The sequence below is a fragment of the Ursus maritimus genome, unplaced genomic scaffold (genome assembly GCF_017311325.1).
Source record: "Ursus maritimus isolate PB19 unplaced genomic scaffold, ASM1731132v1 scaffold_37, whole genome shotgun sequence".
In the NCBI taxonomy this organism is placed as follows: Eukaryota; Metazoa; Chordata; class Mammalia; order Carnivora; family Ursidae; genus Ursus; species Ursus maritimus.
Window position 1 is genome coordinate 820551 of NW_024426341.1, and position 15493 is coordinate 836043.

At 41.2% G+C, this 15493-nt stretch overlaps 2 protein-coding genes across 2 annotated transcripts; one reads left to right on the forward strand and one right to left on the reverse strand.

Moving 5' to 3' along the window:
- The first annotated feature begins 4793 nt into the window (after window positions 1-4793).
- Window positions 4794-5883, forward strand: LOC103656798 (olfactory receptor-like protein OLF4). The gene has a single exon (XM_008684223.2). The coding sequence runs from the start codon at window positions 4794-4796 to the stop codon at window positions 5724-5726; it is 933 nt and encodes a 310-aa protein (XP_008682445.1). The 3' UTR covers window positions 5727-5883.
- A 7572-nt stretch (window positions 5884-13455) lies between these two features.
- LOC103656799 (olfactory receptor 7A17-like) lies at window positions 13456-14408 on the reverse strand. Its single transcript, XM_008684224.2, has one exon. The coding sequence runs from the start codon at window positions 14380-14382 to the stop codon at window positions 13456-13458; it is 927 nt and encodes a 308-aa protein (XP_008682446.1). The 5' UTR covers window positions 14383-14408.
- Window positions 14409-15493: the final 1085 nt, after the last annotated feature.

A 15493-nucleotide genomic window follows, 5' to 3' on the forward strand; every position in this document is an offset into this window, starting at 1 on the left:
GCGTGTTCTGTATTTATAGAAAGCCCCAGACCCATGCAGGTAGCTGTTCCCTTGCAACAGCAGTTCCTGAGACATACATTTCTCAGCATCTTCTCTCACAGTGAATATTCATATAATAAATTATATTTAATATGCAAAAAGAGTATGCTAACTAGCTTTACATTGTAATATTTCATTACCAACGTATATGGAAACTATGAAGACATTTGTGAGGTAGAAGAAAAACTCAGCCAAATCTGTTCACTGGTGATAACCACTCATTTAATTACAGGAAGAAACCGTATGATAAGATTTTACATATATTGACTAAGGCTATCTGCCACCCTAGGTGGATGGATGCTGCTATCCCCATGAATTGAGTAAGGATATTCATATTTGGAATGGATTGGTTGTCTCTCCCAAGTTCAAACCACGAATATGTGGTAGATCTGACATTCAAAACCTGGTTGCCTGATTCCAAAAGTTTTGCTTTTAAAATCATTCAGAAAAATCTTTTATTATTTCATCTTTAAGAATTCCCTTTTATTGTCATACATCGTATATTTTGTGTTGTAAATTGCAGGTTTATTCCCTTTGCACATTTTTCTAGAGGGATATTCAATCAGTAAAATGTCTTGACATCATAAAAATACCACTCCTTTCTTGTTTGGATACACTGTTTTCTGCTTTGTTAATTATTCTGGGCAGCGAGGGGATGTGGACTGGGGCTGGAATGCCTCCAGACCCAGGGAAGCTTCCTGCTCATCAGTCTCCCAGGGAAAACCTGAGCTTATTAGATCTCCTTTACTCCTTGTGTCCATTTCTGTCCTCTCTGTGTTTCTGGAACTGCTTTCTTATGTTTCTTTACATACAGGACACAGTGTGATCGTATTAAAATAGAACCTTGTGTTTCCATGTCTGTGGGAGGCTTAACTAACTGGAATTTAAGTACGATTTATAGTCTGATGTTGCAGCTTGCTTTGTGTCGTTACTTTCAAAATTATTTTGGCTGAGGGCGAGAAAAGCATGATAGTAACGCAGTGCCAGGAGGTCAGAGAGAGCTGTCGGTGTGTGTGTGCGTGTGCATGTGCGTGTGCATGTGTGTGTGTGTGTGTGTGTGTGTGTGTGTGTGTGTGGTGGGGCATGAGCAGTCCTCAGGGCAATGATACCCGAGTTCATATACTCCAATATGTGAACTTTAAATGCCAGAATGTTCACCAACAGATGGAAATAAGGAGGGGATCCATCTCTATTCACAGAACACCTGGGAACACAATTAATAAGATGCAAAGAACACCATATGAAGGAAGGACTCCCTGTGTCTTGAAGTCCCATCAGTGGCAGGAAAGCCACCTGGGTCCTCAACATTCTCTGCTACCCCCTCTCATCTCTCTCCCTCTTGCTCATTCCCTCACCGCACTGACTACATGTTGAGATCTGCAGATCAGCAGTAAGTGCCTTCTAGAAGCAGGGCCTTTGCTCTGCTTTCCCTGCAGGGCACCCCCCCCCCAGATATCCTCCTGCCTCCTGCTCAGTCTTTCTGGAAGCCTCTGTTAAAATGTCACCTTCTTTGCAGGTCTTCCTGAACTCCTATTAAAACGTAGCGCCCTTACCATTCACTGTTTTTTTCTTTTTTTTGGGGGGGGGCATACTTTTTAAATTTAATTTTATTCAAATTCAACTAATTAACATCGAGCGCACTATTAGTTTCAGAGGTAGAGTTTAGTGCTTCATCAATTGAACATAACACCCAGTGCTCATTCCATCAAGTGCCCTCCTTAATGCCCATCCCCCAGTTACCCCATCTCCCTCCCCACCTCCAGCAACCCTCAGTTTGTTTCCTATGGTTAAGAGTCTCTCAGGGTTTGTCTCCCTCTCTGATTTTGTCTTCTTTTATTTCTCCCTCCCTTCCCTTATGCTCCTCTGTTTTGTTTCTTAAATTACACATATGCATCATTTATCTGAAATTCAAGCTTATCTGGGTGCCCTGTGTTTTGCAAAACCTAGCAACCCTAAGTGTAGAAATAACATGTAGTCAAAGGGAACCTGCTCATAACCTCTAAATATTGCCTGTGTGGGTCCCCTCAAGGTGGACAAGGGACCCATTTGCCCTCCAGTGATGCAGCCAGCACACTCTTGCCATTAATGGAAAAATGCCTGCCAGAGCAGTACTGTGTTCTTGCCATCAGACTTCAAATTACTGGTCTGGGGCTACTGTTTAGTACGTAAATGTCTACTGGATTTTCTCTTAAACAAACAGAAGCTTCAATGACTGGGAAGATAAGGCTTACAAAACATCAAACATTCACTGCTTTTTTCTGCTGACTTTTTTTTTTCCTTCCTGGCACCTGTCACTATCTGACACAGTGTATATTGTATATATAACTAAATAAATATAACTAAGTATATCTTCTTTGTCCATCTGTGGATTGTAGGGACTTATTTTCTTTTTCAAGTTTTTCTTTAAATTTAAGTTAGTTAACATACAGTGCAATGTTAGTTTCAAGTGTAATATTTAGTGATTCGACACTTCCATACAACCCCTGGTGCTCATCACCACAAGTGCCCTCCTTCATCCCCATCATCTATTTCACCCTCCCCCCCCCCCCCCAGCAACCTTCAGTTTGTTCTCTATAGTTAAGAGTCTGTTTCCTGGTCTGCCTCTCTTATTTGCTTTCCCCCACTATGTTTGGAGTTTATTGTTTCTTAAATTCCACACATGAATGAAATCATATGGTATTTGACTTTTTCTGACTGACTTATTCACTTAGCATAATACACCCTACCACCATCCAGGTCACTGAAAATGGCAAGATTTCAATACCTTTATATGGCTGAGTAATATTCCATTGCATATATGTACACCACATCTTCTTTAACCATTAATCATTCGATGGACATTTGGGCTCTCTCCATAGTTTGGTATTGCAGATACTGTTGTTATAAACTTTGGGATAAATGTATCCCTTTGAATTAGTGTTTTTGTACACTTTGGGTAAAGACCAAGTAGTGCAACCTACTGAATGGGGAAGATATTTGCAAATGACATATCTGATAAAGAGTTAGTATCCAAAATCTATGAAGAACTTATCAAACTCAACACCCAAATGGCAAATAATCCAGTTAAAAAAATGGTCAGAAGACTTGAATAGGCACTTTTTCAACAAAGACATCCGGATGGCTAACAGACACATGAAAAGATGCTCAACATCACTCATCATCAGGGATATACACATCAAAAGTACAATGAGATATCACCTCACAGCAGTCAGAATGGCTAAAACTAACAACACAGGAAAAAACAGCATTTGCTGAGGATGCGGAGAAAGGGGAAACCTCTTACACTGCTGGTGGGAATGCAAGTTGGTACAGCCACTTTTGAAAACAGTGTGGAGGTCCCTTAAAAAGTTAAAAATTGAGCTACCCTATGATCCAGCAATTGAACTCCTGGATATTTACCCCAAAGATACAGACATAGTGAAGAGAAGGGCCATATGCACCCCAATGTTCATAGCAGCATTGTCCACGATAGCTAAATTGTGGAAGGAGCCAAGATGCCCTTGAACAGATGACTGGATTAAGAAGATGTGGTCCATATATACCATGGAGTATTACTCAGCTATCAGAAAGCGATTACACAACATTTGCAGCAACATGGACGGGACTAGAGGAGATTATGCTAAGTGAAATAAGTCAAGCAGAGAAAGACAATTATCATATGGTTTCACTCATTTATGGAACATAAGGAACAGCAGGAAGATGGGTAGGAGAAGGAAGGGAAGAATAAAGGGTGGGTAAACAGGAGGGGGAATGAAGCATGAGAGACTATGGACTCTGGGAAACAAATTGAGGGTTTCAGAGGGGAGGGGAGTAGGGGATAGGTGGATGATGGGTATTAAGGAGGGCACATATTGCATGGAGCACTGGGTGTTATATGCAAATAATGAATCATGGAACATTACATTGAAAACTAAGGATGTACTGCATGGTGACTAACATAACATAATAAAAATTAATTAAAAAAAAAAGAAAGAGGAAGCCTCTTGCCCTGTTGGTGTGAATGCAAACTTGAGCAGTCACTCTGGAAAACATTATGGAGGTTCCTCAAAAAATTAAAAATAGAACTACCCTATGATCCAGTAATTTCACTCTTAGGTATTTACCCAATGAATACAAAATGACTAATTCAAAGGAATGCATGTACCCCAGTATTTTTAGCAACATTATCTACAATGGCCAAACTATGGAAGTAGCTCAAGTGTCCACTAATAGATGAATGGATAAAGAAGATGTGATACATATATACAATGGAATGTTACTCATTCATAAAACAGAATGAAGTCTTGCCATTGGAATGACATGAATGGAGCTAGAGAGTATTATGCTAAGCGAAATAAGTCAGTCAGAGAAAGACAAATACTATATGATTTCACTTATATGTGAAATTTAAGAAACAAAACAAATGAGCAAAGGGAAAAAAGAGAGATAATTAGAGAGAGAGAGAGAAACCAAGAAACAGACTCTTAACTATAGAGAACACCCTGGGGGTTACCAGAGGGGAGGTGGTGGGAGGGATGGGTGAAAAGATGATGGGGATGAAGGAGGACACTGTAGGAAGGACCACCTGTTGTACCAAAGTTTGAAACACTATATTGTACAGCTGAAATGAATATTACACTGTAGGTTAACTAACAGGAATTTAAATAAAAACTTTAAAAAATGAAAAAATAAAGGGTAAGAAATAAATGAAAGATGCCCATTTGTTTGAAAATAATGATGGTATTTTTATCTCTCCTTTTAGTCACCACCATCACATGGAACCAGACAATGAGACACAAATTACAGAGTTTATTCTTCTGGGATTTTCAGAGGAATCAGGATTGCAACCCCTTGTATTTGGGCTTTTCCTCTCCATGTACTTGATCACTGTGTGTGGAAACGTGCTCCTCATTCTGCTTGTCGCCAGTGACTCCCAACTCCACACCCCCATGTACTTCTTCCTCGCCAACCTGTCCTTTGTAGACATCTGTTTCACCTCCACCACCATCCCCAAGATGCTGTGGAACATCCAGACTCAGAGCAAAGTCATAACCTATGCAGGCTGCATCACACAGATATACTTTTTCCTACTCTTCGCTGGATTGGATGACTTTCTCCTGACTGTGATGGCCTATGACCGGTTTGTGGCCATCTGTCACCCCCTGCACTACACGGTCATCATGAACCCCCAGCTCTGTGGACTGCTGGTTCTGGTGTCCTGGATCATCAGTGCCCTGCATTCCTTGATAGAAAGCTTAATGGTGTTACGGCTGTCCTTCTGTACAGAGGTGGAAATACCCCATTTTTTCTGTGAAATTAATCAAGTGGTTCAACTTGCCTGTTCCAACACCTTTTTTAATGACATGGTGATGTATTTTGTAGCTGTCCTGCTGGCTGGTGGTCCCCTTGCTGGGATCCTTTATTCTTACTCTAAGATAGTCTCCTCGATACATGGAAACTCATCAGCTCAGGGGAAGTATAAAGCATTTTCCACCTGTGCATCTCACCTCTTGGTTGTCTCCTTATTTTATTGTACGAGCCTAGGAGTGTACCTTAGCTCTGCTGCTCCCCAGAGCTCCCACTCAAGTGCAATGGCCTCGGTGGTGTATGCTGTGGTCACACCCATGCTGAACCCCTTCGTCTACAGCCTGAGGAATAAAGACATAAAGAGGGCTCTGAAAAGGTTCATTGCGGTTCCAGTGATATAAAGGTCATTCATCCTGGAGCTGAAGGAATGCCCATGACTGCAGGTCTTGCAGCCTGAAAGCCAGGGACTGCTATTCTTAGTTCAGGCTGTGGAAGTACAACCTGCCCATTCCATATATTCCCTGGAATTTCCATTTGTTTGAATTCAACTTCTTCATACAGTTAAGTAATGCATTATATTAAGCTTCTGCTCTGTCTGATATACAAACAGGTTCCCCCTTGTCCAATTTCATACATTCCTAATGTTTTCCCCAAACTTGGATCACAAATGCCTGGAAATTTCTGTATCTTACATGGAACATCTTGGATTTCTTAGTAATAATTTCATTTCAAATGATTTATGTCGTGCCATGTAAATTCTCTCCAGATTCCCCAAAAAGACTAAGCATGGCCTATATTCTTCATATGGAAGAAACTAAACTTGGCCCTAAGCCCTTCACATAAATGTATTGTAAATGAAAATACAAAACCCTAGTTTTCACCTTGAGTCTGTCGGTCTTTTTAAATCACTATCCTCACTCCTCCTCCTGAGAATGTGGACTCTAACATTGTTCCCTTTAAGTCTCAGGCTCCTGACAGGGGTGCTCAGGCTAGGAAAGTCCGGGCACCCCCTGTGTCCCTCTGCTTGTGGGCATTCCCACAGATGCTTCCCTGACCAGAGCCTCTGCTGTGGCTGCACCAGCCCTTGGGTTCTCATTGTGACTGCAAGACAGGCCCTAGCAGCACCATCAGAGACTCTAACAAAACCAGGTTTATTCCTCACAGGTCCTGGAGGGCACTTGGGATGCCAAAGGCCATTTGGGGAGGTCTCAGAAGGGAGAAGGCATCAAGAGGGACAGAGAGCAAGCACTGCTGAGGGGTCAGCCTTTATTAGGGTCCATGGCCAGAGTGTTTAGGAATTTGTGGGTTCACCCTTTATAGGACAATTTTATATGTGTAGAAATTGGGTGCTGCAGGGAAAGCGGTCACTCACGTGTCAGTATGTAGTGACCCAGAGATGTCTGAAGAGGTACTTCATGGCTGAGGCAGCCTGAAGGCTTGATCTGGTCATTGTGTCCCAACTGACAATGTGTTTACTCAACTTGATGCTCTTTGAGATGCATGCCTCAGGGTCAATAGCTTCATATCAGGCACTTCCATTACAATCAAAAAGCTTAGTGTCAGATGCTTACTCCATAAATATGCTCCAGTATTTCCTAACTGGGTCCTGATTTTATTCTGCGATTCAGCTCATGTCCAGAGTGCCCACCATAGCCACTGCAGACACATCTCTCTCCCAGTGGAGTCTACATGGCAAGACAAATTTGAATAAACAGATCGACCTGATATGTTCTTAGTGTCAGGATGACCATAAATATGATGAAGCAAAATTTCAAAACACTCATTTTGCTACTACACAAGATACTCCTTTTTTCTGATTTTCCTTTTTTAACACCAGAGTTCATGCTGTGTGTGTACTTGTGGAAGCAAGGAATATTCGTATCCACAGCTAAGGGGGTTTATTCATTGACCTGATGTATTGCTTAGTGTCTTGAATATTTTACTACTGAATTATCTTCCTGTTTCTACTTGAAAATTTCCAAAGATATCTGCTAATATGACTCTCTATGGATCCACAAAATAGCTCCTTTTTCCTGATATTTGCCACAAATTCTAAGGGGTGATGAATGAACAGTATCAGCATCATCCATTCTCTGCCTCCTTCCTGCTCAGAAGTCTCTTCCACCTGCGTGATCAGAGGACACTTCACAAATGAGCTGGATGTCCTGCTGGTCGTGCGGTTCAGGGTCACCAGTTCTTGTGCACAGATGCCCACATCCTTCAAACTCTCCCAGTGACCCGGAAGGGAGCCCACATATAGTCACTTGTTCATAAAGCCATCAGAAATAAACGTGAATAACAGAACGATTATGACATCTTTCCTCAGTTGTCAGATCCTGTGCCACAAATAAAAACAGCACATGTTCTAACTGCCTCAGGTCTGTTCACTCAGATGATTGTGTCAGTCAGCTCTTGCTGTGTAACAGGCAGTCCTTGTCAAATGGGATAGCGTACTGATGTGGGGTGGCCGAACACAAGGGTCTAGAAAAAATTCTTAAGACATTTATATGGTGCAAAAAGATGCTTTTATTATAGCACGGGGACAGGACCTGTGGGCAGAAAGAGGTGCACCAGGATTGTAAGGAGTGACTGATTCTGTACTTTTAAATGTGTTGGGGGCAGGGAGTAGAGATAATGTAAATTTCTAAGGAATTTCTCTATGCCGACCTTGAGGTTACAGGACCTTGGAGGTCAGACTGTTGTCAAGATAATCTTAATTTTAGTTTCTAATGAAGTATCAATCATAAGGCAGCCATGAGTTTCTGGAGGAGTGTCACACCTGGCACATCTCAGGGATTCATCAGCGGCTACAAGTTGTAAGGACATTGACTTGTAGCTACATATATCTTCCCTTTGTTCTCTTTATCAATAATACCTTTACAATGAAACGGCATTGTATTCTGGGAAGCATTTCTGATCTCTGCTGGGCTCCTCATGGGTCTAAAGTCAGGTGTGAATCTCTGTGTTGTGTTTCTAAGGTTCATTGATGGTGTCGTGTGTGGCTGTAGTGCTCTTCTGTCTCAGCCAATTTATGGGCCCTTATTACTACATTTCTACATGTAAAGTATTCTTCTATTTATGAATTAAATAAACTTATCATGTGAATTATTTGAATTTCATCGTGCTATTCCTATATCTATATAACTCTTGCTTTCTTTCCCTGTTAGAAGAGCTGTCTCCCAAACCTTCAGTGGAGCCAGTTACCTGTGCCCCAGATCCTACCCTTAGCCATGCACCATAGACATTTTCCCAATTAATCAAAACATTGGAGTATGATAACACACAACAGACTGCATATTTAGAGTGCACAATTTGATGAATTAAAGGAGCTACAGAAAATGAGGATCCCTCTTGGATAAGGGCAATTTGCACTTAAGGAACGCAATTAAGTAGCAAAAAAATTAAATCAGTTTGGATATACTCTGCCCCATCAGCTGGTACAGTGAATTCCTCATGGCATAACTGTGAGTGTGGTCTGACTCTGAGGCCTTGAGGCAGTGACACAGTAAAAGGAGCTCGTGATCAAAAATAAGGTCACCCATTGCAATTTACATCTTTGTCTGTATTTCTGCATCCTTTTATTTCAGGAACATTCAAAAGCTCGTTCTTTTCAGTGCTATCCTCTCCCGCTTTCTCAAGATTCCTATCAACATGAAAGATGAGATCATAAATGCGTCTGTGTGTGTACATGTGAGTGAGCTTATTTGAAAGAAAATGTATGCAAACACACACATACACAAGACACAACCATTGCCCGCAAATGTTTTCTTTTAGGTAAAGTAGGAAGTTCAATGCACTTTATTCACTGCCCGCAATGTCTGTATGAAATTATGGCTAGAACCCTGCATTACCTTCAGAAATAGAGAAAATGATGCTCAGGATGCTTAAATTTTAATATTTACCTAACAAAGCAGTTAACTTTACGTACGGTCTTAAATCAAGTACAAATAGAAACTTGCAACATGTACTCTTCACTTTTGTGTTGCTTCTTTAATTCACCACAGTGTAGCCTTTACACATGCAGACTGTTGTGTGTAATTATACACCAGTGATTAAGTTCAGTGGAACAGATCTAATGGTGCGTGGCTACAGGTAGGATCTAGAGCACAGACAGCTGACTCTCACTTAAGAGGGGTCAGAGGTACCACTTTTAATGGGGAAGAAAGCCACGTGTGAAAATTGGATGTATGAGCAATGGATTTATATTTAAATAATTCACATGATAAACCAATATTTTCTATGAATACTAGATTCACCTACATACGGAAAGGTAGTAATAAGAACCCATAATGGCTGAGGACAGAAGAGCACTACAGTCACACACTACATCATGGTTGAGCCTTAGACACACCACGTAGAGATTCACACCTGACTCCAGACCTGTCAGGAGCCGGGCAGAGATCAGAAATGCTCACGTGATGTGTTGAGCACTTGGTCTTTTTTTTTTTTTAATAACAATATGTTTTTATTATATTACCTTAGTCACCATACAGTACATCCCTAGTTTTTGATGTAAAGTTCCACGATTCATTACTTGTGTATAACACCCAGTGCACCATGCAATACGTGCCCTCCTTACTACCCATCACCAGCCTATCCCATTCCCCCCCCCATGCCTCTGAAGCCCTCAGTTTGTTTCTCAGAGTCCATAGTCTCTCACGCTTCATTCCCCCTTCTGTTTCTTCTTCCCTTTCTTCTCCTACCGATCTTCCTACTTCTTATGTTCCATAAATGAGTGAAACCATATGATACTTGTCTTTCTCAACATTTGCTGCAACATGGACGGGACTGGAGGAGATAATGCTAAGGGAAATAAGTCAACCGGAGTGAGCACTTGGTCTTATACACAACTAATGAGTCTTTGAACATTTTATCAAAAACCAATGTTGTACTGTATGTTAGCTAATTGAATTTAAATAAAAAATGCTCACCAGCATATAATTCCATATGATTGTAACGGTATTATGATATCCCATTTGACGATGATAGCCTGTTACACAGCAAGAGCTGACTGACACAATCATCCAAGTGAACAGACATAAGGCCATTAGAACGTGTGCTGCTTTTTATTTGTGGCGTATCTGACATTAAGGAGAACAAGCAAGATCATACGGTTATTCAAGTTCCTTCCCAATGACTTTATGAACAAGTGACTATATGTGGGCTCCCTTCCCGGTCACTCTGGGAATTTGAAGCACATGCACATTTGTGTAAAGGAACTGGTGATCCTGAATCACATGCCCAGCAGGACATTCGGCTCTCATGTATGGTGTCCTCTGATCGCCCAGGTAGAAGAGATTTCAGAGCAGGACGGAGGCATGAAATGGATAATGCTGATATTGTTCATTTGCCATCCCATAGTATTTTTGACAAGTACTAGGAAAAGGGAGTTATTTCATGTAACAATAAAAGAGTCATATTAGCAGGTAGCATTGGAGGTTTTCAAGTAGAGACAGGAGATGACTCGGTGATAAAACAGAAGACACTAAGCAATCCTTCACCTCAATGAATCTTCTATGCTTCAGTAAGTAGATGCACAACATGAAAAAGAACTGTTTCGGATAGTAATAAAATGGATGGTTTGAAATGTTGTACCCTTGTAGTTCTTAAATAGTTTATTTTTTTAATTCCAGTATAATTCCATCATGGTATTAGTTCCAGCTGTACAGTATAGTGATTCAGCAATTCTCTCTATTACTCAGTGCTCATCAGGATAAATGTACTCTTAATCCCCATCACCTAAGGCACCCATCCCCCGGCCACCTCCCCTCTGGCAAACACCACTTCGTTCTCCATATTGAAGAATCTGTTTTGTTGTCTGTATCTTTTTTTCTTTATTTGTTTTGGTCCTTAAATTCCACATATGAGTGAAATCTTATGCTATTTGCCTTTCTCTGACTGACTTATTTCACTTAGCATTATACCCTCTAGATCTATCAATATTGTAAAAGGCTACATCAAAATAATATGTTTCACTACATCAAAAGCTAATGATGTATTGTATGGTGATTAACATATCATCATAATAAAAAAAATTAAAATAAACTAATAAAACATTTCTGCACAGCAAAAGAAACAGTCAACAAAACAAAAAGACAACCTACATAATGGGAGAGGATGTTTTCAAATGTTATATTCAATAAGGGGTTAATTTCCAAAATACATAAAGATCTTATACAAGTTAACAGCAAAAATTAATAATAATTCCATTAAAAAATTGTCAGAATACATGAACAGACATTTCTCCAAAGAAGACATCCAGATGGCCAACAGACACGGGAAAAGCTGCTCAACGTCACTCATCATCTAGGAAATGCCATCCAAAATCATGAGATACCACCTCACAGCTGTCAGCATGGCTAAAATCAACAACACAGGAAACAACAGATGTTGGAGAGGATGTGGGGAAAGGGGAACTCTCTTGCACTATTGCTGGGAATGAAAACTGGTGAAGACACTCAGAAAACAGTCGGAGGTTCCTTAAAAAATTAAAAGTAGAACTACCCTGTGATCCAGGGATCACAGTACTGAGTATTTACCCAAAGAAAATTCATCGTCATATTTGTGGTCATCTCTGACACTAAGAACATATCAGCTCAATCTCTTTATTCAAATTTGTCTTTCCTTGTAGACTCCAGTGGAGATCGACGTTTGCTAGCCAGTACGTGCTGGTGACTGCTAGGCTTTCTGGACACCTAGGTGAATCATAGAATAAAACAAGAGAGCTAGTTATAAAGCACAGTAGCATGTTTGTAAAGAAAGTGTCTCACATGAAGCTTTTATTTCTGAAACACGCATTTCAAGGACAACCATGCTGAATAAACATATTGTCCAGTGTGTGACACTATTATCAGATCAACAGTTAGGCTGTCTCCAGCCATGAAGTACTCTACAGAAAGATCTGGGTGACCTCGATACTGAACCAGTAGTGACCCTCCTTTCTCTTTCCCTAACAGAATTTCACTCGTATGTTTTAAACTGGTCAATAAAGAGTGAACCTAGAAACCCATAGCCACTCTGCCCATGGACTCCAATAAAGGCTGGGCCCCAGTTTTGGGCGTTCTCTCTCTTGCTCTGAATCTCTGACTCTCTGCACTTTCTGCCTCTGTCCTCCAGGACCTGTGAGTAATAAACTGGTTTTGTTAGAGTTCTCTGATGGTGCTGCTGAGGCCTGTCTTGCAGTCACAGTGAGAACCCAAGGGCTGGTGCAGCCACAGCAGAGGCTCTGGTCAAGGAAGCATCTGTGGGAATGTCCACAAGCACAGGGTGCAGGGGGTGCCCGGGCTTTCCTAGCCTGAGCATCCCTGTCAGGAGCCTGAGACATAAACAGAACAAGGTTAGAGTCCACATTTTCAGGAAGAGGAGTGAAGGTAGGGATACAAAAACACTGACAGATTCAAGGTGAAAACTGTGGTTTTGTATTGTCCTCTACAATAAGGTCACATGAAGGCCTTAGCAATGTAGTGTTTTCCATATGAAAAATACAACTCATGAGTTTTCTTTTGGGAAATCTAGGGAAAATTTATTTGGCATGGTATAAGTCATTTGAAATGAAATTAGTTTTAAGAATAGAACTTTTCCCATTTAAGATACAGACAAAGTGATTGCTGGGTAGAGGAGGGCACGTATTGCATGGAGCACTGGGTGTTATACACAAGTAATGAATCATGGAACTTTACATCAAAAACTAGGGAAGTACTGTACTACTACTGTGTACTAACATAATATAATAATATAAGAAGTATAATATAAGAAGTACTGTGACTAACATAATATAATAAAGAATATTATTATATAAAAAAAGAAAAAAAAGAAATTATTTTTAAGAAATCCAACATGTCCCATGTAAGATATAGAAATTTCCAGGCATTTGTGATCCAAGTTTGGGGAAAACATTGGAACACATGGAAACAGACAAAGTAGAATACTGTCTGTATATCAGACAGAAGATTAATAAGTGAGTTACTTAAAAGTGTGGAGAAATTGAATTCAAATAAATGGAAATTCTAGGAAATAAATATGAGGTGCAGATTCCACTTCCCTAGTCTGATCAAAGGAATAGCAGTCCCTGGCTCTGAGGCTGTGAGCCCTGCAATCATGGGCGCTTCTTCAGCCCAGGACAATGGGCCCTCACATCACTGGAACCGAAAAGGTTCTTTTCAGAGCCCTCTTTATGTCTGTGTTCCTCAGGCTGTAGATGAAGGGGTTCAGCATGGGGGTGACCACCGTGTACATCACCGAGGCCACTGTACTTGCGTGGGAGCTCTGGGGGCCAGCAGAGCTAAGGTACACTCCTAGGCTTGTACAATAAAATAAGGAGACAACGGAGAGGTGAGATGCACAGGTGGAAAATGCTTTATACTTGCCCTGAGCTGATGAGATCCCAGAGGAATCTATCTTAGAATAAGAGTAAATGACCCCAATGAGGGGACCAGCACCCAGTAGCAGAGCTGAAAAATACATCACTATGTCATTAAGAAAGGTGTCAGAACAGGCAAGTTGGACCACCTGTTTCATATCACAGAAAAAGTTGGAGATTTCCACTTCTCTGCAGAAGGACAGCCACCACACCATTAAACTTTGTAATAAGGAATTCAGGGCACCCATCACCCAGACCACCAGAACCAGCAGTGCACAGAGCCAGGGTTTCACGATGACTGTGTAGTGCAGGGGGTGATAGATGGCCACAAACCAGTCATAAGCCATCACAGCCAGGAGAAAGTCATCCAATCCAGTGAAGAGTACAAAAAAGTACATCTGTGTGATGCAGCCTGCATAGATTATGACTTTGCTCTGAGTCTGGATGTTCCACAGCATCTTGGGGATGGTGGTGGAGGTGAAACAGATGTCTGCAAAAGACAGGTTGGCCAGGAAGAAGTACATGGGGGTGTGGAGGTGGGAGTCTGAGCTGACGGCCAGGATGATGAGCAGGTTTCCAAACACAGTGATCAGGTACATGGAGAGGAAAAGTCCAAATATGAGGGGCTGCAGTTCTGGGTCCTCTGAAAATCCCAGAAGAAGAAACTTGGAAATTCGTGTATCATTGTCTGGTTCCATGTGGTGCAGGTGACTACCGGGGAGCAAAAAACTAACGTGGCTATTTTTTTCAATAATGAATATTACAAATATCGTTGAAATTCTACAGTCTTCGTTTCTGCGATCACAAATTCAATATCCCAGTTTTGTATGGAACTTGTCCCCTTTCCAGACCCCCGTGCCAGCTCTGAATAAAATATGCATCCCACAGTAGGCCTTTTCCTCAAGTACTCATGTATTCCATACTTTCTGAGAAAGTGAGAAATTCTGTCACACGTTTGAGGAATAAACTTGAGTAACAGCTAACCTCCAGGCAAAGAGTACAGGTGTCAGGAAACAAGTGTCTGCACATTCAGTGATGGAGAAGATAAGCAAATAAAAGGTCGGATAGAATATCAGAAGGTGACCGGTGCTATGAAGAAATACAAAGTGGGATAAAAGGGAAGAGTGGATGAGGTCTTATTTTTTACGAGGTGCTGGGGTAGGCTACACACATTTACACAGAGGCCTCAGGAGGAGACAGCAGGAGACCCAAGGTTATCCAGGGAAGCATGTGCCCATCAGAGAGAATAACGCTGCAAAGGCTCTCAGAACAGACTTACGTTTTTCAAAATTAATTTTTTAAAACTTGAGTGTGGTTGACACACAATGTTACATTAGTTTTGGGTGTACAACACAGTGACAACGGTTTAAACATTACGCCGTGCTCACACGTGTGGAGCTGCCATCTGTCACCACACAACGCTCTGACGATACCACTGAGTATATTCCCCACGCTGTGCCTTTTATTCCCATGACCCATTCATTCCTTAAATGGAAGCCTGTATCTCCCACTCCCCTTCACCATTCTGCCTTTCCTTTGTTCATTTATTGGTTTAAAAATCACTACCAGGCTGTTCTCACCTCCAGGCACAATAATTAGGCAAACAGGTATACAAGGCAAGCTGCCGATATCAGATTGTCTTTCCCCTAAAAATGTCAAACCTCATCCAAATTCCAGGAGTTAAGTCTCCTGTGAGCATGTAATCATGGGTCTCCCTTTTAAGAAGGTCATTTTGTGTCCAGTATTTAACGAAACAAAAAAATCAGTTCCAAAAACTTTGAGGAAGAAAAGCTGGGAGAAATATCTAAT